This window comes from Anthonomus grandis, chromosome 1 (assembly GCF_022605725.1).
Source record: "Anthonomus grandis grandis chromosome 1, icAntGran1.3, whole genome shotgun sequence".
Lineage (NCBI taxonomy): Eukaryota > Metazoa > Arthropoda > Insecta > Coleoptera > Curculionidae > Anthonomus > Anthonomus grandis.
Window position 1 is genome coordinate 54,131,331 of NC_065546.1, and position 25,670 is coordinate 54,157,000.

Below are 25,670 nucleotides of genomic sequence, written 5' to 3' on the forward strand. Positions count from 1 at the left end.
AAATTAATTGAAGTGAATAAAGAAATTTGTAAAAAGGGATTATTTTCTTAATTTATTAAATATCTACTAACCATACTTTGGCTTATAATCTCTCGCTGATATACCTAACTTTATGAGGTGGAGTTTTATTTATAAAGGATGTTTTTTTTCAGCGATGGAATCAATTGATTACAACTTTGACATAATCAAAATGGTTTAAATGTTAACGATTTCCATCGATAAATCCATCACTGAATAAAACAATCGCTCTTTATAAACAAAATTCCACCTAATAAAGTTGATAATTTTTTGTGAACAAAAAACAAATTATTTCAAAATCTAAAAATATTTAACTAACATATTTTTTAATTTTTAGTTATTAGTCATCAACAATAATTTCCCAAGTTTATGCGTATAAATTAAAAATCACCCTGTATTGAGTATAGGATCACACCAATTAATAAAATATTTCGGATAAAAAATCAATTGTAATTGATTTGAATCCAGATGCCTATAATGTCAATTATAAGTTTTAATATCTTCAATTTTAATGAACAATTTTTGCAAAATTACTAATTATTCTGACAATTAATGTATTAAATTCTTCCAATTGTAGTTAAGATTGGGGCAATTACGAATCTGACAAAATTCAAATACATACTATAATTCATTATTTTATAATGCACTACACTGGTAATCTATGAAACAACATGAGGCATCAAAACAATTCAACATGCGATCCTAACAAAAGAACCATAAAGTTAAGGCAAAAAAAGTATTTTCAAATCAATTATAAAGTACCCGTTTAATTCAATGAAACCTTGTAATTAAATCTTTCATTAAAATCCGATAACATCTTGTCATTGAATCCAAGAAATGATATAATTAGTTACCAAATTTAGAATTGTAGTTGGATAAAACTCTACTGTAATTGAGGAATACTGAATGTAAGAAGTCATTGAATCAAAGCACAAGTCTGACAAAACGACAAATTTTTTTGTGTATTGCGCTAGTGGGTGACAGACACAATGCGTAATAATATTCCAAATATAATAAATAGCTATTAAATAATAATTTAACTAGTTATACATGTTTAAATCTTTTAATAATCAAAATATCTAAATACTAAATAAAATAACATAATTAGGAAATTGGTTGCTCAACACATTTATTTTTTCCAGGTACGTACCTACGTTATGTCATCTTACTTTTGATTACATGTATCAACATATTTATCAACATAATCAACAAGTAATTTAAGTATCGTGGTTTTTAAATATATAATGCAAGTAATTATCACTAAAATTAGTATTTGATTTATTTGATTAATATTGTTTTATAATAAAAATTGGTAAACGCCCCATATATTAAACGTAAAATATTCATTTACCGCCACCGGATTTGAATTTAAAATTTTTGGCCTGACAAAAAACCCAAAAAATTGGCCTTTTGGCACAATTGTCACCATAAAAACCTAAGACTCGTCTGGGTCTTGAGAAACTCATGTAAGATCGTAATGAAATCTTTTTTCTCATCTGCGATAAACATACATAACAAATAAAACGATAGAAATCCATAATAAAAGACACTCTTAACAAAAAAAAAATTAATGAATCATCTATTACAACTATTACAGTCCATCGACATCATTGACCAACATATACATAGATCACGTCATCCTCCCAACAAGACAAATTCCATTCCTCCAACACTATAGCTATCTCTTTCTTTCCCCCCTTTGCCCCTCGCGTGATGTTTCTTATACTCTACTGCACCAGATCAACGGCGGGTCACCTGAACGCATTTAGAGATGACGTGGTCGCGGACCTCCCGTTTGTTTCCCCACTAGCCCCCCCGCCCGATCCCCGGTTCTCTTTTCCCCCCGCTAGTTTCTATAGTGGACCCGGCAGATCCCATCGCTCGCGCAATCGTTAAAAGTTTTATAGACGGAGAAGGTTCGTTTTCGGGAGACGTTTTCAAGTCAAAAGTGGAATTTTTCTGTGGAATTTTTTTTTTATTGGATTGTTACCATGAGCAACTTCGGTAAGTCTTTTGAGACTTTCTTAAATAAAGAGAGAGGGAATTTTGGTTGTGGTTTTATAGATTTTGGAGTATACGGGGCGTGTCTGGTCAATTAAGAGGCCCAAATTATGCTTGAGAGAATTATTCTATGGGATTTTATTAATAGAACGGGGAGTCGTATATACAGGGTGTTCAAAAAAATAGACGGAGATTTTTCAATGGGTGATTCCTTGTAAAAAATATGAGTATGGTAAAGTTAAAGGGACGTCTAAAAACCGTTTTTTTTTTAATTTTTACATAGAATGTGTGGTCAAAATATTGATAAAAAAGTGAGGATGATTGGAAAAAATACAAAACTTTGGAAATTATGAAGGTTTTTCTACATACGTTAAATACGTAATTATTGCCGGCTTGCACAAGCTCTTGATTTTGCTATAATTAAAACATATATATATATATATTGGGGCAATTTTGGAGGCTATTATTGAAAATTTATAGCATTTTTATCGCTTTGTACCCCTTTTAATTACATATATTGTAATTTACACACAAGAAAAATAAAACAACCACCTTATTGACACAAATGGCAGTGGCTTCACCATGCCCCCAGTAGTATTTTTTGGTTTTGTCTGGAACACTTTTTAGTTTTAGATAATAAAGGCATAATATAGTTAGATTTTACATTACATGAACAGGTGTTAAAAAATAGGTATTATTTATTTAAATTATTTGATATTTTATGTAGTTTAATATATAAGTATAAATTTAAAAAAAAAACATAATTTAAGATATTTAATTATTAATAGGTAAATAATAACGATGAGGTTTAATGTACATTAACTTATAGTCAAAACAGTAAATATCTTTAAATTCATTATAGGCATTAGGAATAGGAATTATAGGCACAAAGTATTTGTATAATTCCCATTTTCTAACTATTATCCCATTCTCTAGCGCCAACCCAAGGTTCCAATCCCTTTTTACAATCCCAACTCCACATGCGCCAACCACACAGTCCCAATACAGTACTTACAGTACTTACGTAAGTTCCATAGTTCTTTTATAATAATAAGTGAGCGAGTTACGTATGGGCCGAGGGTAACAAAGTTAAAAAAAAACAAACTTTTATTTAAAATACCTCGTAAGAGTAACACATTTATTTATGGAGGATTCGTTCGTGAAACAAAATTAAAGAAAATCAAAATCGGGGTTTAACAAAATACAGAAAGTAGGTTGAGCTAAACAATTAAGTCCTACTCAATGCATTTATCTTATATTTATAACCTTGCCTTATCTAATAGTAAAGGAGTGGTATTTAATGTAAACATTAGCTATTTTAGGGATGTAACTCCTCCACCCGTAGAAAAGAATGTAAACTTTATTAAAGTTTTTTATTAAAGTTTCCATGACCAAAATTTAAACAATTATATTATCTTCTTTTGAAGGTTCGCTATTTTTAAGTTTTAATTGGAAAAAGGGCCATAGAGACTTCCATAAAAATGCTATAATCAATAACATTATTACAACATATAGTAAAACTGTCCAAATACTTGTTCTATTATAATAAATAGGATTTTTAAGTAATTTATTATTTTCACTTTTTTGTAAATTATTATCATTCTGTAATTGATTAAATTTATTAAAATTAATAATATTAAGATTGAGCAGTTTTACTATTTTATATACAGTGTTTCTTGTAAAGTTAAACGATACATTAGGTAATGGTATTTTCTTAAAAGTATGTTAAATATTTTTATAAGCCTTAATAATTATATCATTTAATTTTAACATATATGGTGAACTTAGTTCTATAAGATAAGTACCATTAAACATTATGTTATTTTGCGAGTTTTCGCAAGATTCTATTCCTACAATATCGGTAGTTGTTATAATAATCCACGTATTATCGTTAATATTTTGGATTTGTGTATCTTCTATATCTATAGATATTGGTTTACAATTTGAACTATTAGAATTATATTTAAGTAACTGTATCTCACAGGGTATGTGAAAAAAATGTTTGAAAACTGAATGTTTGAAAGTTGTATTTTTAGTTGCTTAAATACAAAAATAAATAAAAACCTGCAAAACAATTATTGGCCTTGTTTTTTTCTCAACAATAAGCATGTGGTGCCCACTGACACGCCACTGGACCTAATAATTTCAATCTAGTTACAGCTAAATAAGCGTCTTATAACTTCAAATAACTGCACCAAATTTCAACCAAATCGGTTCAAGGATAGTTATAGTATTTTTAAAATACCGTTATTTTTTTGAACCTTCATCGCCCTGTATCTCAGAAACAAAGCAACTCCCGACATACGTTCATAGGAACTTTTTTTGATAAAACGACCTAACGATTCACCCTGTATAGTTTCGTACCGTAGTTAGGAAACACCCTGTATATCGTTTTGTTCTAAGGTAAAAAAAAAATAAATCGAGAAGGAAGCGACTTTTGCTCCGTTTTTTACTACACTATTAATATTCTTAGAAAAATACGTATAGTCGATATACATATATAGTTTATTAAAAAATAGAAAAAAAAAATTTATTTATTTTAAAACTTATGCCGCTGTAATATTTTTGAATATTCGCTGCATATCTCTTAAATATATGGAAGGAATATTGCTTCTGCATATACGATATATAACATATCGTGAGATATTCCAGGCATATTGCAATACCTTTCGTCATATGACATATATGTGGCATATTCCAGGGATATTGGGTGTTGTTAATCTAAACAACACCCAATATCTTTGTCTTGTCACCTGAAGTGGACAAGGAACAAGTGCTTTATTTAAATAAAAAAATTAGCATTTTCATACATAAATTTTACGTTCTATTTAATATTATGAGTAAAAAGTTGATACGCTATGGTAGAGCCCTTTCTAAAATATGGAATAATTTTGAGTGGAATATACAATTAGCATCTTATTCAAGTGCTTGTCATTCAGCATCACATTGTAAGAATAATTTTAATTAAAACAAGACTTTATCCAACAAATCAACTATACGCTCTAGAAATAAATCATATAAAAACCCCAGGGTATCAATGAAATGGTGTAAAAATAGAATGGTGGAGGTGATAGTACGCCTAAAAATGGTAAAAAAGTTTCTAAAAGTATAGGGGTTGAAAATGCATATTAAGGGATTTAGGGCTGCTGAAGGCAAGTGAATTTAAAAACCTTTTTTTTTAATTGTAGGCTTAAAAAATGGGGTAGTTTCGAAAAAAAATTCTCTGCCTATCACCATCAAATGGTGATACTGAAAAATTATTTGGAAAATCGGAAAGGGTAGTTTCTACAAGGGTATGGATTATTTCGTAAATAACTGTTTTAGGGTTATTTTCGCAAGCAGGGGTTAATTTCTTATTTTTTTTTCCTGCAGAAAAGGTACTTCTGTTACACATCGCTCAGAGCCGATGGTTTTCGAGATAATTAAAGGCAAAAAGTTAGATCAAGTAGTTATTAAATAATTTAAAATGTGAAGGTAAAAAAAGGTCTTATTTCTTCAGATAATTCCTATTTTTATTTTGTGATTACAAAACCTATAGTACTTACATTAAGTAAGTACCTTAGTTCTTTTATAATAATAAGTGAGCGTGCCTATACTCCCTCCCTTTTTTTTATTTTTAGTCTTCGACCTGATGACGTAAACTTTGTAAAGGCGAAACCCGTCGTCACAAAATAAAAATAGGAATTTTCTGAAGAAATAAAACCTATTTTTTACCTTCACCTTATAAACAAAACCTCAGAATATGAACTACAAAATATATTAAATAGTTAATTGAAAAATCATGATTTTTTAAAAAATCCCATAGCTTTAAAAACTGAAATCAACATTTTTGTTTGTGTATCTGTAAACAGTGCATCAATTTACAGGTTTGAATATGGATATTTATAGAAATTATTGGGCCTGTATTCTTTTTTTTACAGGTCCATGAATTTCATTAATGTGAACCGCATTTTTCAATTGAGGTGGAGGGAATGTAGGACGTTATAATTAACAAAAAATTAACCAACATTTTCGCTACCTGTACGCACTGCAACAACTGAATGTCAATGAGATCCTGACTTATGTTGTAAGGATCGTAAGTTTGAGGGCACGGTTAGGCCTATAGTAAATCTTGCAAATATTATAGATTTCATTTTTAACCTAGGGACCATAGGTACAACGTTTCGGCGTCTACAGATTAATTACGAATCACTAAGTTACAATAAAGACTATACCTATGATTGAAATCTCCAAAACTTTTAAACGAACTGGTGACAACTGCCATTCTGTAAATATTTCATAGAACACGACATCTAAACTGAGAATGTCATGGTGCAAACAAACGGTTGGTTTTCTTTATTCGTTATTATCTAAAAATAAGTTCCCCTTTAAGATTCATTAAAAATATATTTTTTTATTATTCCTCCAACGTAATAAACGAACGGTTGAATGGTTTGACCTTCTGCCGGTTGCCCATATCGAATTGTTGTTTTGTTGGTTACCAGCACACACATACACACACTGAGTATAAAAACATCTATCTACTAAACTGGCTATTTTTAGGTTTGTTGTCATGAATCAATTTTGTTAATTGGTTGCTCGGTATGTCGCAGTGTTGGAGTTTCTTTTTGCTATTCGGGTCGAATAAACACTAGGCGATAGATTTAAATGAAAAAATTGGCTGGATAATTAAAGGTTTTTCCGACCGGTATAAATCGAGTAATCTCTATTTCATCCGAGTCGATTAATTTTGCACCATTAACTTTAAATTTTTCACCGCTACAGGTGGAGATTTATGAGGAATTTTCATGTAATCCCTCTTCTTCATAAGAAAATCGCTCTTGTAATATAATTAACGTTAAGATACGAATATTAAAATTATTTTGTCCTATGAGAAATAGTTATGCCCTTAAATTAAAAAAAAACGTTTTTCAACCTTTTTCTAATTCAAAAACTCCTGGATTTAAATGCAACATGTGTTGCTTCCTCAAAGGAAATTTAGATAGTACCGTTTCATTACTATCGTCAGAGATTTTTGTCGCTCAGATGGATTTTTCCTACAGAAAATTAGGTCAAAAGTTTTTTTTGTTTCTATCACATTTCATGTCTGTTTTACGGCCTGAATCGAAACAAATTGATTTTTTTTCTCGAAATTCCCAATTTCTTTAAAAAAAAATCTGTACTAACAGGCTTCTTATAGAGTGAAACCCTCCCTCTTACACCGACAAGAACCATAAATATCACCGTAATATTTACCCGAAAAGTTCTCTTAATGAAACTGTGTGCCGAAGTTGTGTTTTCCACCCTTTAACACGCGATCTACGGATTTGTATATCCCGGGCGCTATCAGCACGAAATCTGATATAAAGTGGGACCTTTATTTGATAACATGGCATGCCAGTTTATTTATATAAAAAAAAAAAAATAGTTCGCCAAATTTTTTGTTTAATCCTGCCGGAATATCGTGCCGGGTGGCTCTTAGGAGCTTCCCCTTAATCCTATTATTTCGTGGTTCTGCAATTTCAAAAACCCATTAAGATTTACAGAAATGAAGATTTTCCAATTGAGTACAATCGCACGGAACGGTAATAATCGAGGTGAAATTTGATGAGAAACTCGCTGTTCGTTCGTTGTATTGTCTTTTACCGGGGTTTCGTCGTAATAATTTGGAACAATCTCTACAGACGAGTAGCGATATAGGTCTCATTTTAAGTGTTTTTCTCGAATTATTATTGACGTATCAAGTTAATTTTCTTTTTTGTTCTAGAACTTTTCACCGAAGACAAACTCGAGTACTGTTTCTTCCCGAACAGTTCTGGATTTGTCCAGTTCAGGGTTAAGGCGCCCCACGACGCCCATGTGGCCCTCAGTACTCAAGCCGCAGAGGTTGATCCCATGTACGAGATTTTCCTCGGGGGATGGGGTAATACCAAGTCGGTAAGTATAGGCACAAATTGTCTTGATTCTTTGTAGCAAAAATAACATACAGACTTACTAGTATGAACTGATATATAAGGTATGCGAAAGACATAATGTAGCTTCAAAAAGATTCATTCAATACTCCAAGGGGATGTTTCGACGCATTCTTGTCATCTTCACGCCTAATATTTTGATGAATGTTGCTTACTATTAAAGTGATTAATTAAAAAATAAAAATTATGAATGAAGGTTGAGAGTTTTTTTCTGAATATGAGACCTTACCTATTTTTTTCTTTAAAATTCTGGATCATTCTTTAAATTTAATAATCAGGCAGACCATTGGCTAAAAAAATGAGTTTCTTCTACTTCATTAAAGCCTAAATTGTAATGAAACTATTTCATTACGATCGCTAATGATTCTTAATACTGAGATTTTAATGCCAAACAATTTGTCAAATAAAGTTAATTTCTGGCTTTTTTCACGACCTTTCGCGTCTCCATTAAGGCCTAAAGTGTAATGAAACTTCATTGTTAGGACGTAATATTGAGTATTTACAGACGAGAAAAATATTATATTATGATTGTCAAGGATTCTTGAAGAGATTTTAATGCCAATGCCAGTGTATTTACACAAAAATAAAAGCCTTTTCACTTAGAGAATTTATTTATTTCAACTACATAAGATATGAATTTTTAAACACTCATTTATACTTACTTATACGGCATGATCGAGTGATTGACCATAGATTAATACCATAGAGCAATTAAAAGTATAAGAGGGTTCAATCCCATAGTAACAAGTAGGCACCATCTTTACTCTAAACTCTATTGCAGCATCACGGATGCGGTCTAACCAAACTAAAATAATTGACATTTGTCACAGTCGGTAAATTAGTCTACTGTAATACCGATTCGTCATAGAAATGAAAAGTGTGCTATTCAAAATTTTAGAATGGCGCGAAATTTAAAATTATTGACCCATTAAATCAATGTTTAACAGCGTAAAGGTTGTGAATCTCGATCACTCTAAAAAATTATGAAATAGTGCAAGTGTATTAATTTAATTTTTGAAGAGGCTAAAAGTGATAATGTATGTAATTTAAGTTTATTTTTTACATTTTTTAATTGAATTCGTTAGTGTTTTTGACATTTAGTTCATCAAATTTGCTTTTAAGCTGTTAAGTTAACGCATTAAGGCCCTTTAAAAAAATAAATTGTTAATAATGCACTTTTTCATTGATTTTTAGAGAATGTGAAAGAGATTTTACAGCCCAATACGCTATCAAAAAAAGATTTAATGGGTCAATTATGTAAGACAATATTTTAGAGATTTAAGTATAATATATTAAGTCCTATTTTGAGAATTAAATGCTCGATACTAACAATGTTAATTTCACTGTTATCGACAAATTAACAAGGATAGGGGTAGAATTAAAGTCAATTATTGTAAAGTAAGTTTATAATTTATTGTCTTAAAAGGGATCCTGATACAATTTGTTTTTGTGCTGCTTTAGCACAACACTGTCCATGGTATGTATTTTACTACCTACTTTTTTGTACAGAGGGTACTATTATAAAAACTAACCCTGTAATTAAAATATTCTTTATGAAGAGTATGATATTAAAAATTAGTTGACACTGATGTAGATGTTATATACCCTAAATTCTAGATGTCATCGGTCCTTTTTCTTAAATATTCAAGGAGAATCCCTGGATCTTACTCCCATCTTATCGAGTTGAGGTACCTCCTTGAGTAGTGACCTGGTAGAATGAAAGTTATTTCACTTATTGTGCTTTGGAACATAATTACCTAGCAGCAAAGCATAATTATGTTCATTCTGAACATTATATTGAGATTGCTGGATTATGACAGCAGGTAATAAAGTCAATGTATCTTCCCAAGGTACTTGTGCCTCAACCAGTACTGGGGCATTTTGAATAATACTTGGGCCAGCAATTGGGAGAGCACACTTTCTTAAACGAGTATGTATAGTACTAGTAAATGAAATATCATCAAAATGGTCTTGACATAAATAACACCTTGTTGAGGTTGGGCTTGAACCAAGTATTTTAAACCATTCGGACCTCCTAATAATGTCACTTTCAGGAAATTTTATTTTTGTATGAATCCTCAATAGGCCAATAGTATGTATTAGAACAAGTAGGTGCCTTGCCTTTAAAAATGAATTTTCCTGGTGATAACATTATTAGGGCAGTTTTAAAATGGTAAACAACAATTTTAGATGACCTAAAACATGGTGAAAACTATTTGATAAAAAAAATTGCACCTAGGAATCTGAAACTACACAATAAAACAACAAAAAAGCTTCTATATGATGAAATTACACTTTAATGACTTTAAGGTGCATTTTTAACTATTTTTTGTTGAGAAAAAAACAAAAGGACACACCCAATGGGCGCCAAAATAAAAAGGGATAAGCAATGGCGACGATCGATGATGCGAAGGTGGGTGGTGGGAAGGGACGAAAGAAAATCGATAATCTAATGACAATTATGACAGAAGTTGGCCCTCGATGCGGTCTAACCGAACTAAATTTTTTAGGTTAAGTTTTAGAACTTGATGATCAGGTTAGGCTACCTTTCGAACACTCTTTTAATATTCATTTCTCTATAATTAATACTTCTGGGTCAACATACTGATACCACAGAACCATAGATTAATACTACTTAGATAGGCAATTCCCGTAAAGAGTTAATAGAACACTGAACGTCGACTGACTTTTGCGCCCTCTGAATTTCGAGGCGTAGTACTAACCGGAAGTGAAAATGGGTTTGTGACGCCATAATAGCGGGTAATTTAAAATTTCATTATGGCACCAAATTTGAATTTTGCTCTACTATACCCTGTGCTTAAAATTAGTGGGAAATGCAAGGTTCTTTCAGAAATTATAGTACGAAAATAGAAAAAGATACAAATGGAGGACTTTATTTAATATGAGGACAAAAAAGTCCCAATTTGATACTTTTTCAGGCAGATTGAAGTAGTGTTAAATTGGAACTTTTTTTATCCCCATATTTGTAAATTCTTCAATTTGTCCCTTTTTCTGTTTACGTACTATGATTTCTGAAAGATCCATACATTTCCTACTAGATGCATAGGTGCCTCTGAGTTGCAGAAATTAAACAAGAAATATTTACAAAATATAGTGCTATATTTTGAGCAGAGGTTATAGCAAGAAATTCAGAAGTTATAGATACAATAGAAATTAACAGTTGTAGCTCGGAATTTTGGAAAATTATGTATTCGAATACTCACTTCGTTTTTTTTTTTGAATATTTGAATTATTCACTATTCGAATATTCATACAAATATTCGAATATTAGAGTATTTAAATACTCAAATATTTGAATACTTGAGTATTCAAATTATCGAATATGCGAATATTCGAGTATTCAAATATTCGAATATTTGTTGAAATGAATAAATTTTTTTGCAAAAACTCGATATTTGAATATTCAAATATCTAATAATTAGACTATTTGAAAATACACTAAACTTCTTATAATAATTTCTTACCCTCCTGTCCAGTTTTCAGTTCAGTTCCAGTTATTATGTATAAAGGATGCTATAAAATATAAGAATAGTTAACTTTTTACTAAAATTTACGAAGTACAAAAAATCAAAAACTACATTAAAGAAGTTTTTTTATTCATAACATAGAGACCGAAACAAGTAAGGTACTTATATACAATAGTTACTTACAAAAAAAACTTCTGTTGAACTTCAAAGAAGAGGACTCAAAATTCAAAATAATAAAATGAAAGAAATACATTTTTACAAATTAGCGCAGAAGAAAACATAATTTTTTTAAATTGTCACCCTTTAAGCACGATCTTTTTGCAGTGACTATGTTTCCAGCACTTGAAACATAGTTGAAAAACACCTTTCCGAAGGTACTGAAGTAGCCGGAATACAAAGGTATTTTTTTGCGTATTTGGCTAGCCTTGGATATTTGTTTTCATTATTTTTCCACCACTGAAGTCGACACATATTTTTAGGTAAAATAGGTTCAGCAAAATATAAATCTACCTCATCAAAGCTGATTGATGGTTCATTGGGAAACAAAATATCCAAGGCAGTCTTTTTTGGAGTAGGTTGGTAATCTTGGTTATTAAATGGTTTACTACCTAATTCCAATAAATTTTTAAGGTGCAATTTAACGCTGAATAGTGCACCTACATATCTTTCTTGTGTTTTAAAACGAGGATCAATAAAAGTACATAAATCATAAATTTGAATATTCCCTCCCTTAGCAACGGAAACATTTACGCAAATTTCCTAAAATCTGTTTTCAAACTCCCTTTTTAGCATTTTTTTAATATTTTTTAAAAACGCAGAATCATCTACCCCTATCTTTGAAATAAAGTTTTCTAGAAGTGATTTTAAAACTGGCATAAGAATTGAAAGGGTCGGTTGGGATTCACCTGAAAGTAATGTGGTAACCAACTCAAAAGGTTCCAATACAGAAGCTAAATTTTCCAATATGTCCCATTCATCTTCATTTAAAATCAACGAGATGGCTTGATTTTTTGGTGTTACAGCCCGGTCAGAAATTACATTCACTAATGCAGCTCGTTGTTCCAAAATTCGCTTTATCATAAAATACGTCGAATTCCAACGTGTTTTAACGCATTGAATGAACTTATGTACAGGCAAATGTAACAGAGATTGCATATTAGTTCATGCACTTGACGCTACGTTGGAATGCTTAAAATGAGCAACGATATTGCTACATTTTATTATTGTAGGCTTAATGACAGAATCCTCCAAAACCTTATTTAAAGCTAACTGCAGTGAATGGGCATATCAGCATACTGAGTCAAGCGGAAATTCTTTTGTTGCGGAAATGATGTTTGCCGCGTTATCATGCACAATTGCAATACATTTATGTTTGATACCTCAATCATCTAAAAGACTTTCTAGCTTATTATATAAATTTATTCCTGTGTGCCGCTCTTCCATAACCTCTGTTGTTAGATTGGAAGACATATGTTCCCAATTATTGTTAATATAATGAGCAGTTAGAGAGATGTAAGATTCGTTGGCTCTGGAACTCCAGTTGTCAGTAGTTACAGCAATATAGCAAGCGTCTGCTAATTTTGTAATAAGTTTTTGTTTTTCTATGTCATAAAGAGCATTAACCCGAAGTTGAATGGTTTTTGCTACTGGTACTTTATATGTTGGGATAATGTAGGACAGTAGATTTTTAAACCCAGCGTTTTCTACAAATGATATTGGTAAAGTGTCCACACAAATCATTTTTGTTATAAGTTGAGTAATTCTTTCTTCTTTTTGCTTTGTTACATGTATAGAGGAAAACACTTCATTAATCTTAGGCTGGATTGAGTTTGAAGAGTAGGAACTAGAACTCTGCTGAGAATCGAATGGCTCTGTGTTTCCTTCAGATAGATCACTTCTCTCTACATCCAAATCCAAAACAGTTAGATTTTCATCTCGCAGGCTTAAATGTATTGTAGATGATAATAAGGAAATGTTATGTCTTACTTAGGTATACAGGGTGTTTCGCTATGAGTTTACGCCTACCATAATTGGGACACCCTGTATTAATATTTTTTAAAAATATATGTGTCTAGGGAAATTTCAAGGGGGCTCTTTTCATCTAAAATATTTTCAAGATCGCCACTGTCGCTTATATTAGAAGTAGTAGACCTCTACTTGCTTATTGTATATGGAACACCCTGTGTAACATTTTTTTAATTCTACGTGTATAAACTTATAACTTTAATTAGGAATTTTGTTGTGTGGAAAACAAACTTTGTAAGTTAGGGTTTATTCAGGGTATTCACAAAAGGTTATAGTGAATATATGAAGGTCAATACAAATTTTATAAAATGACCAAGAAATTACCATTACCCCTACTCAATTCACTAGTAGTGTTCTTTACTGAATATTATAAATTAAATAACTACAAACACATCAGTAATGAAAGAGGTCATAAGTAAATATGTTAAAAGTAAAATTAACAGGAGTTATCATTTTTCTATTTGCCTTTAAAAATTTGAGAGCTCTCTAAGATTTGTATTATATTAAATTGCTAAGTATAAGATTAAATTGCTCATGCATTGAAAATGCGGAAATAACTTCTCTCAAATTTGGCATCATATTTTAAGTAAATTTTGACACTGAGGCCCCCTTTCAAAAGTATACAGAAACAAGATGAATTCTGCTCCACATTGAGCTTCTCTGGGCCATTTATTTTGGAATCCAATGTCTAGAAATATAAATCATATTTTCAAGAATTAATTTTTAAATTATTCAAGGTTCAAGGCCCTGCTCTCATTTAATAAGAAATTTCGTAATTTTATTATTTAATCGGAATTCTAGAGCAAACGCCTAATCAAAAAGATTACTGATCGCATATATTTCTCATTAGATGTTAGCTGACATGAGGCCTCAAAATCAATAATGCCGGCTAGTCATTCAGCTGTCAAGTGTCACTGATTAAGGCAACGTTCACAATATTGCGCTTATATTCTTTGCCACATTTTTTGTACAAGATCGCAGCAATGATTAAAACACTTTATTAAAAACTTTAATAACTCTTTGGAGAACTAAACACCATAGATGGATATGTCTTTGGATAATTAGGAATAGGAACTGTAGCCTTATCTTTAATATAAAAGTAGAATGACTATTAGAACTTTGTGGTTCCACTTCTATCTAGGAGGAAATATTTTTATCTTCCGCATTTTGTTTTTCAGAAATTAACCGCTCCAGTAAATACTCATTGTTATTTGCCGGTATATCTGGTTTTACAAAAAAGTATCTACCGCTGATTTACTAACATAATTTGAATCACTTATCGGCATATATCTATTTCCGGAAATTGAAAAGAGAGTAGAACATAATGTACTTTTCCTTCTAGCGTCATTTACAACCTATTAAACTTTTGCTAAAACCCATTTCTTAAGCTATGTTAAATATAGCTGAACTGACTAATTAAGTAGATTTTATTTTCTTGTCTTTATATATTTTCTCATTTAGTATGGGTTTCTTTCTTTCTCCTTTATTTTCCCTTTTAAAGGCTTTGGATGAAAAGTCTTAAGCTTTGTTTTGGAACCTGCTTTAACAATAGTTCCGGCGGTGACTTTAAGTTACTGTACATGGATTATTCCTACAATTTAACAAGAAGTTATTCAATTTATGATCAATCGAATAACATTTTTTATATGCAAGGCTTTCCTAGCTTTGTCTGCAGACATATATCATTCCTCCTGAAAAAAATCGTTCTTTAGTGACCATGTATCTGTGGAAACAGATTTTTCAACACTATTATTAAATTCAGGGTGATAAGGTACGTGTATTAACGTGTATTGGATCTGAAAAAACTTATGAAATTCATGACTATTAAATCGACTATTGCTGTCTTCATTATGTCCAAAATTGTAATGAAATTTAATTTTAATGGGGGTCTACGGATGAAAAAAACATTTCATTATGATCGCCGATGATTCTTGAGACTGAGATAGATTTTAATACCAAAAAATGGGCCAAATAAACTTCATGTCTACATTGCAGTCTAAATATAAATGAAATCTTATTATTATGATCTAATTTGACTGTCTAGAGAAAATATTTCAGTGCGATCGCCTATAATTATTGAATGACAAATCCATCCAAACTAAAAAATATTTTTTTTATTCATGTGTATTTTTACACAAAAATCCTCTAATAATTCACATGTTGTTCATCTCTAACAACATTTGTCCTTTAAATTCCACTAACATTATTTTTATTTTGACCTTCACGTTTCCAAATTTCAAACAAAATTCTTCTCGACCGTAAATAATTATTTAAGGCAACATCGCGTGTTGATTTTTAATAAGAAAACCGTCTATTTCAGGAACAATCGTAGTCATTATCTTAATTAATTTCTTGACTGATATGCACCAATATCTCGATTAATTTAATATTAAACTTAACATAAAAATGTTAATGAGTACCATTGAGTAACAGGATCAATTTTCAACATAAAAGATTTCCAATAAATAAAAGTTAATTCGGCAACTTCGCGAATTCGCATTCAAAAGCATTTATTTGTCCAATAATACTATAAAACTGGAATGCAATAATTTAATTTGATCAGTGTCAACCTCCTTTTCTTAACCCACCTTCCTTTCACCTGATACAAGAAGTGTAGCAGAAAGCGGGCCGGCTAAAGAGTGTTCATCCAGGGAATTGTAAGAATCTATTATTCCAATTAACAATTAAAAAATACAGTCTACTTTTCCCTCCTCAAATACGTATCGCAGCTAATCAAAACGATTTATTCAGATCACCAACAATTATTAAGTTATCAAACTGAGGTGCTAAATCTAGTGCTAAATAATGAGGTGTTAACAAGTCTTCCAAATTATCTAAAAAAATTGAAATCTTGTTTGCAAGGGGATAATATACTTTAAACACACAAATGAGATTTTATAATGTACAGATTGTCCCAAATTCGCCTCACCATTGGGATCTCGTTAACTAGAAGAGATACGAGGTCGGTTAAATTGAGGCAAAATTGCGCAATTTGATGCCTAGCAAAACGCCCTTTTGAAATTTCAAAAATTCCGAATAGTTCCGAAGATATTTGAAAAAAAACGGAATATTGCCGATTTCATTTTTATTTTTTTACGACTCTATTTGAATAGATATAACAAAATAAATTACTTATTCTCCTCATTGCTACTTTCTCTATATTACAAAATGGTGGCGTCAGATTTTCAAACCGACGTTTCGTATTTGAGCTGTCATCATCAAGTTTATTTTTTTAAACACGGCCCTGATTTTTTTATTACGGATATCAAGAGCCCCTTATGTTCCTAAACTGACCTAAACCAATTTTGAATCGCACTTATTCAAAAATTTTATATAAATGGATATTTCCATAAGGACTCTTTCTCTCTTAAGGACGTTTTCTTTACAGTGCTAGTATATTTAGTTTTAGTCTTCTCCCGAAGATGCTAACATTGTTAGCGAAACACGTGTCGAGAGTAAAAATAAAGAGTTTTGGTTGAGTGGTAAAACTGTCTCGTAATTTTATAACGAAGTTTATTGGTCAATAGAAAACCCAAGGCAGAGTCAAGACGTAAGACCTCAGGGACAACATCCATTTAATATATGGGTCCGTATGTAGCACAATAAAATTATCGGCCCGTTTTTCTAGAAATCTACATCCGAAAGATATGCAGAATTAATGAGGACCAATATAATGGGTTTTTTAATGGAAGAACCTTTGGATGTATTACGTCAACTATGGTAGCAACAGGACGGTGCACCACCCTCCACCAATTTATTAAATGAATTGTTCCCTAATAAATTGATTCAAACCAAGGACCCGTACGTTGGCCCGCTAGAAGCTCCGACCTAAACTTTAGATTACTTTCTTTGGGGATTTTTTCAAAACCGGCTTTTTTAAAATACGCTACAAAATCTTAAAGCCTTACGTCAAGACCTAACAAGGGAGATCAGGGCTGACACGAAAATGCAGCCAAGCAGGCGAATTACTATAATTATATTTGAATATTTGCTTTAATTGTGTTATTTTTAAACCTCTGTTTATGTTAGTGTTTAAGCTTTTTTTATTAATGCGTTATTGTGAAAAAAGGTGTTTGTTTTTAATCCCATTACATTTTTTGTCATTATTATAAAATTTTTGAATAACTGTTGGCTTAGGAACAAAAGGGGCTCTTAAAATTCGTAATAAAAAATTCAGGACCGTATTTAAAAAAATACAAACTTGATGATGACAGCTGAAATACGAAACGTCGGTTTGAAAATCTGACCACACCATTTTTTAATATAGAATAAGCAAGCAATGAGAATGAGTAATTTATTTTGTTATATTTATTCAAATAGAGTCGTAAAAAAATAAAAATGAAGTCGGCAATATTCGGTTTTCTTCAAATATCTTCGGAAGTATTCGAAACTTTTGAAATTTCAAAATGGCGTTTTAATAAGCATCAAATTGCGCAGCTTTCCCTCAATTTAACCGACCTCGTATATCTCTTCGAGATCAGTTTACGAGATCCCAATAGTGAGGCTCGCGTAGTCATTAGCGTAATTAGTATCTAACGAATAATAAGAAATCTTTAAGGCTTATTCTTTTAAAATACTCAGACGACCTTCCTTAAAAAAGAAATATAAAAAGAAAATGCTGGTTGCTATGACTATATTGGCTTTTTTGCGCTGTTGCCATCACACATCTAAATTAATTGTTCCAAAATTCTTCCAGATCATCCGTAAAAACAGAACTAAACCAGATGTTGCCGAGATTCCGACCCCGAACATCCTGAGCGACGGCGAGTTCCGGGGCTTCTGGATCCGTTGGGAAAACGGCGTGATCACCGTCGGTCGCGAAAATGACGCGGTACCATTCTTGTCCTTTAACGATAGCGAACAGATACCGATCGAGTACGTGGGCATCTGTACCGGTTGGGGCGCCACTGGAAACTGGGTGGTCCAACCAGCTGGAGGTACCTACACATACACACGGTGTAGTAACATTTTCATTTCATTTGGTCACTTTTAGCAGCCTCTGCTCCTCCGGCCTCAGGTGGTAGAGGGGGAATGGCTGGTGGACAATGCTGGGTTCCGGCTAGTTCCGGACAAGTACCGCCAAGTGCCTTCGCGGGCGGCGAGGACAATGGCGAACCCCTGTACGTCATTAGAGCGAATTTCAATGGCGGCTTGATTCCTGGCAAACTGGTGCCCAGTCACGGACAAGCGTACGTTGCTTGGGGTGGTGCCGAGAACCCTGTACAAGAATACGAGGTAAGTTTTAAAGAGTGCTACGTGTTCATTAGAAAATGAGAGAAGTTGCATAGTTTGGCAATATCGGATGCATATGTCATTTATGCTAAAGGTGATTTTTATGAATCCGTCATACGATCATATGACGGTACGAAATCGTCTCTTTTGCTGGAAATACTGGCCTAAAATTAAATTATCTTTATTATTTTTCATGCGTTCGATATCTGATGGACGTCAGTAGGATATTATTTGTCTGTCATATGTCGATATTTTAAATAGAGGAAAGGCTAATCAGAATGAGGTTAAAGCAGTCATTTCAAAGGCCCTTGAAAAAGTGAATGCACGCACCTGCCATAAGTCACCACTCGCGGCATACATTGCAAAACAAACTCAAATGATATGACAAATGATGTTCCAACAGTCAATGTCCTTAAACCATCTGTTATTCTTTTAGGTACTTTGCGACTTCCCTGGCCAATGGTTGGCCACTTCTGGAGGCAACATTCCACCCAACGCAGTGCCGGCGGGGCAATCCGAAGACGGCGAGGCCCTCTTCATAGGCAGGGTGGTCCACGATGGGGCTCTCACCGTAGGCAAGATCCAGCCGAGCCACGGAGTCCTGTACATCCCGTACGGCGGCCAGGAACTCTCCTTCCAGGACTACGAGGTACTTTGCTCGTAGATTTCTTCGTATATACATTGGACTGACTGTACTGGCTTCCGGCTGCCTTCTAGACTACGATAGTCAGCGATTTAAGGCATTTAGGTGTGCTACTGTGCGCATAAATATTGAATGTGGCTTTTAGGTGGCCTTATTAATTATTAAAATTTACAATTTATTTTGGGATATTTTATACGAGTTATTGCACCAAAAAGAAAAAAAATTATCTTCTATACAGCTAAATAAGTGTTTTACTGCATGTATAAGAATCTCTATATATAATCGTTTGTTATAGAATTTATTTTATTTATTTAATTTTTATGAGCTTTAGAAGTCTGGAAATGTACTACTGTTGTTACAAATCGAATAAATACTATTTTAAGGATTCACTGATTTTTATTTATTTCCAACAAATCCTAGTGTGGGTCAGAAAATCCAGGCAGTGAATAGCCAAAATTCCTCAGATCTTTACTATAGAATAATAATGCTTTTACTCCCGATTAAGTGTGAAGTAATTATGGGAATATTCCATGCGGTTCCCAAATTGTGCCTAAAAACTTTCGCTAGGGAATAAATTGTAAAAATGGTTAATATATGTGAATGGTCAGAAATAACGTGTTTTTCAGGAATCGAGAGGCAAGGCATTATTCTCTCCAATGTTGCTCTCTTAAATGGCTTAATTAGACCATTATTTGTCGATAGTATGTAGATGACACCTTTATAATGTCAGGAACCCGGACATCTTTTCATAATTTTTCTAACAGAAACTGCCGGCTGTTAGGGGAATCAGAGATCATACATTACTAATAACGCAGTTTTATATACAAAATGCAATAATAAAGTAAACTCACATGTAACTTATTTATTTTTTATTCTGCTATCTAATTGATGAACAAATATATTAATTAAAAGAGCTTTAATTTTGAAAAAATTATGATTAAATTAATTAATTTAATTCAAATAGTAAACCATATTTTTTGATAGGATGCATGTATACTTTTATTCTGTCCAATTTATTCACCTTGGACCTTGGTGGATAAAATTGCCTTTAATTGGAAACATTTTCAAGAGAAAAAAATGTTCATACTCACAGGGTTTCCCAAAAATCAACGATAAGTCGAAAACGGGCTGTACTGTGGTTACAAATTGTTGAATTTCTTTTTTTTATGTAACCCTAAATAGCCCTTCGATAAATTATAAAACCTAAATTCAAACACAACCCAGGTAGCAAAATGACACCTTGAAGATGTCGTTTTTCGTACTTTTTGGTCTATATAACGAGTCATTTTGACGTCCTTACGACCGTAAAGTGACGTACAAATGTCACCTCCAACATGACGTCTTAAGAGACGTCCTAAATAAAGGCTAAAAGACGTCTTAAACGGAATTTGAAAAAGACGACTGGAAGGCCTTAAATATTTATAGAAGTCACTTATCCTTAACTAATTCACTATACTTTTTCTCTGTTTAACTAAAGAAAAAAAATTAAATATCATACAATTAGTTTTCCAATTGCAATTATTATCATATTGATGTAGGATATTATAATTTAAATAGAATTTTGAGTTTTTCATACTTTGAATCAATTATTTATTTATTACATTTTTTTGGTACACAAACAGAACATGTCCCAGACTATTATTATTATTATATTACAATTTGTGTATTATAAATTAACAATGTTAATTATAATATATTGTATTAGAATACTTGAAATCTTGTATTTTTATTTTCCAGATGATTAAATACTATATTTTTGTGTATATTAAATTATACAGTTGTGTTTTATTTTTATACCAGTAATTTAAACAGACATTATGAGTGAAGAAATTTAATTTTTTGTATATAACATGATTATGTTTATCAATATTGCTATTAGAATTTCCCGCGCTATATTCAAATTTGGTGCTGGATTTGACCACGCCTTTTTTAAATCTGATTGGTTAGAGGGGTTAGGCCAATAGTTATTACTTACAAATGTCAAAAGTAGTTCGATTTATTGCACCTTTAGTAGAGGGCCAAAATTTCTTCGCGTTAACACGGCAACTCGCACTTCTCTATATATTTGTGTTCTGTGCTGTTAAAGCGCGATTTCAATTATCATTAAATATTTATCATTATGGCTATTTATACCCCTCCCTAGAAAGTTCAATAGATTAAATTAAATGGTTTTATGGAGGCAATTCGGCAGTACAATGCAGGGATTTATTCTCAGTAAATTTTGAAAATATACCGATTCAATAAAACTATCGTGTCAAATTTTGAGATCTTGATCTTTTTGCCTCCAAGAATGTAGAAATTTGTTACATCAAAGTTCCACCTATTGAAAGAACCCAGAACGATGTACTTGGAAAAAACATGGATAGAAATGTTTTAAATATTCCAAAACTCCGGAGGTGTTTCCTGAAAACCACTGGCGAAGAATGGCATTCTGTGATATCATTATGATGGAAAAGGCAAATGAAAATGAATGAACATTTCTTGGAAAATATTTTGTTTTCAGATAAGTCGTCCTTTTTTACATTGCATTGCAAACACCATCCTTCCATTGTTCGTTACTAGTCTCAGGAAAACGAGCACAGAAGTTTTCAGTTTCGTACTCAGTACCCTCAAAAGTTGAATGTTTGGGCTGGTCTTTGGCAAAAAGATGACTGTTCTGCTCATAATGCAATATGAGGGTCTGGCAATATTAAATGGCCTCCAAGATCTCCCGATTTGTCATCAAATAACTTTTATTTGTGGGGTTATCCTAAGGAGACTATTTATAAACATCATAATAGTAGGCCAACGAATTTAGGAATTAGTTGAGAAACAAAAACTTAAAAGACAAGGCATATAAAAAATACCGAAAAATAAAAACTGATGCAAACTCGAATTTCCATAAACAGATTAAAAATCAAATTAATGTTGCAATTCGGCAAGGTCATGCGGTAGCCCTTAGTTTTAACATAAAAAAAAACATTCTTACTTAAACTCCAAATACTTATATACATATTTATTTATTCATTTGTACTAGATATACCAAAATAAAATAAACATTTTTCAGTTAATTTTCTTGAGGAAACATTCGGTCAAAAATCTAATATACAAATGTGAAAAGGATGATTCCCTGTAACAAATGGAGCGAAGACTGCTGCTGCAAAAAGCCAGAAGAAGTAAATTAGTTTTATTGCACAATATGTCTGCTCACCATATTCATGCAGAAGCAAGTAATATACAGCTATTGAAAAAATTATTCCTGTAGATATTTAAACCATATTTAAAATATAAAATAATGTACCTGATTTGATCCAATTTGGCCATTTACTAAGATGGTAAGCATGTTCAACACCCAAAATGTGAAACAAACACCGAACACAAAAGACAATATAACACCAAACAATTAAAAAGCCAGGTTACAATTACTTCATAGAATCAACGATGTCTAAAGTGATGTTATGAAATACAAAAGGAAGATTTAGAGATGTAAAAGGCACAGAAGATTAGAATCGCTTCACGATTTAATAGTGACTAGCTCATTTGATACCGTTCTATGTAATGTCTTAATATTTTGATTGCTCCAAGTAAAACTTATATCGTTCACAAATCGACATATTTTACCGCTAATATGCGGACATTCACATTTTATCGGCTTGCGAGAAGATTTAACAGTCGAAATGTTGCTGTCGAATAATCGTTATTTAGGCAGGAATGTAGTCTACTAAAAAGGGAAAACATAGCATCGTTGGTGCATTTGTTACTCAAGAATCAAAATTGTTGGGAAGTAAGCATTTCATATTTAAACAGAAACAATAGAAGCTTTCCTTAACCAATCGTTCATTGATCTTGGATAACGTGGGAAGGAGTGCAATTGGACGATAGTTAGAAACTTGTTCTTTATCAGCATTGGTCAATGTTTCTCTATCTGTAAATATCTTGCATATGCAGATGATCTGAAAATCTTTACAACAATTAAGAAGGTTTTCGTGCCCTGCAATCTGATCTTGCAAATTTTAAAAGGTACTGCACCTTAAATAAATTATTTATTAATCTAGAAAAATGGCATTCTATACTTTTTAGCATGAAACTATCTGAGACACAAAACAAATGTGATCTCTAGCTCCGGGGCACTATCTTAAAGTATGTAGAGTTTATTAAGTATTTAGGTGTGACGTTGGATTCCAGACTGCTCTTGGACATTCATATAGAAAACATTGTTCAGAAAGCTCTAAAATATCTCGGTTTTATATCTCAAATTACAAGAGTTTTAGTAATCAAACATCATTAATATTATTATATAATGCATTCGTTAAACCTACTATAGAATATGCGACAGTAGCTTGGAATCCGATGTATCAAAAATATATTGACCAAATTGAAAGGGTTCAACGCAAATTTGTAAATATAGTAAATTTGCGCTTTAATAGACAAATACTTTTTGTTACTTACTATGATAACTTAAAGTTTTATGGTATAAAGTCCTTAGATAGTCGTAGAAACAATTTTGATTTATAAAATTATTAATAATTTAATATTTATTAAAATGGTAAGATGATTAAGGGTGCATTCTGATAAATTTAAAATAATTTTTAAGGTAAGCACAGCTGCTTCAGACGATGTTTTATTTCTAATGTCATTTATTGTACTGCGAAGCTCTGCTAATGTTATCGGGGTAAAAAAGAAAGTGTATAAATTTTCATTAAGGAGGTATAAAAGTGGATCATAGGAACAAGTTATCATATTCATTAAGTTTTTTACAACATTTACAAAATAACTATTAAGAAATTCAGTCAAGGATTGAGCCTGGCAAAGAAGGCTTATTTCTTAAGTAATTCACAATAAGACCATGGTTCCCTTCCAACATTACCTACTTCTCAGACTTTTTGAATAAAGGGACTGTCCGATCGATATCTATGTAGGGATCGTCATGAAAGCAAGTATTCACTGGATATCGAGTGGACACTACGAATGACACACTAATGTAAATCCTTTTGGACACTATTTGTGGATACCCGCTGGATTCCAATATCGGATATTTAACGTGATGGTTTTTGCTCGGGAGCAATAAATGGTGCGTAGATCTCATATTTTAAATTAAATATCTGAAGTACGCATATTTTAAATCCTGTTGAATACCATATGGGCGCCTGATGGACATCATTTTTGGATCAAGCCAAATTTTGAATATACGATTATTTCATATATTGCTTTCATCTCTTGACCACTACCAACTTAGTTTTTCCTTAAGAAGGCACCCTACTATATTGTAAGCAAATGTATGTATGAGATTATAGGACTTGTTGAAGTGTGTCATTTTTTCTTTTGCGGTCTGGCTTGATAAATAATTATCAAATGTAATGACGTATCCATATATCCCCTGAAACATACAATATATTTTAATGAATGTCTTTAGTCATGCCGAAATTGGTATATCCACTGGATATCTGTATAGGTTACCGGGTAGTCTGTAATGTATTTGGACATTTCATGGATATGCACTGGAAGGTTTGTGCTATTTGGGTTTGGCCAGCCTCTTATATTCTTGGTAGCCTTTATGGTTTTGTGATAGATTTTTCTATAAAGCCTTACATAATCATGGAAGGTGGTGTTCAAAAATTTTTTTAATTGTGATAATGAGCGCATATTCTTTGCAGATAAAAGTAAGCCTCTAGTAGACCTGGGTTCCTGACAGGCGGAAGAGGAAAGGCTTGGAAAACAAGGCTAGACAATGACTTGGTAAACCTAGAAAACTCAATATGGAGACCATTAGAGAGGAAGTTCCAATCAGTCATTTGACATAAGTGTTTAAAGTTTAGAAAATTTTTATCTCCAAAAATACGTCGTAATTTGCGTGTTTTATTTATTTGTTTGGTTTTATAGAAAATTTAGTGAGAACAGTTTCATGGTCAGAGAAATCAGAAGTAAAAACAGGACAGTCAGCGAATTCCGGATTAAAAGATGACACGACAAGTCTATGGTTGTAGCAAATTCTATATATTTCAAATTGAAATGTACAGGGTGATTCAAAATTCAGTGCAAAGATTTCAAGGGCATATTTACCAGCCAAAAATAATAACTTTTTTTCAACTAAACGTATGTTTTAACTTGCTTCGTTTTCTAGATACAGAGTGTAAAAGTTTTTTAATAAAATCGGTTTTTTATCAATTGTTCAAAATCCTTTCAGTCGATTTAAATAAAATTTGGTAATAATCTGTGCCTGGCCCTGTTAAAACAAGTAAGTAAGTAGGGGGTGTGACCTTTGTTAGCAGTAATTTGTTTTTGTCCATAACCATGACATATTTGTCATTATTAACGTTTTGCTGTTTACAGCAA

At 32.0% G+C, this 25,670-nt stretch overlaps 1 protein-coding gene across 2 annotated transcripts; it reads left to right on the plus strand.

Annotated features, from left to right (window-relative positions):
- The first annotated feature begins 1,855 nt into the window (after nt 1–1,855).
- On the plus strand, nt 1,856–19,743 carry LOC126735359 (uncharacterized). Of its 2 annotated transcripts, none has more exons than XM_050439326.1 (5): nt 1,856–2,022; nt 7,766–7,935; nt 18,180–18,420; nt 18,477–18,718; nt 19,152–19,743. In XM_050439326.1, exons 1-5 carry the CDS (start codon nt 2,010–2,012, stop codon nt 19,377–19,379), a joined length of 894 nt encoding a protein of 297 aa, XP_050295283.1. In that variant the 5' UTR covers nt 1,856–2,009; the 3' UTR covers nt 19,380–19,743. The 2 variants fall into 2 exon arrangements, with proteins under 2 accessions (XP_050295283.1, XP_050295291.1); XM_050439334.1 differs by having other exon boundaries at nt 18,480–18,718.
- Nucleotides 19,744–25,670: the final 5,927 nt, after the last annotated feature.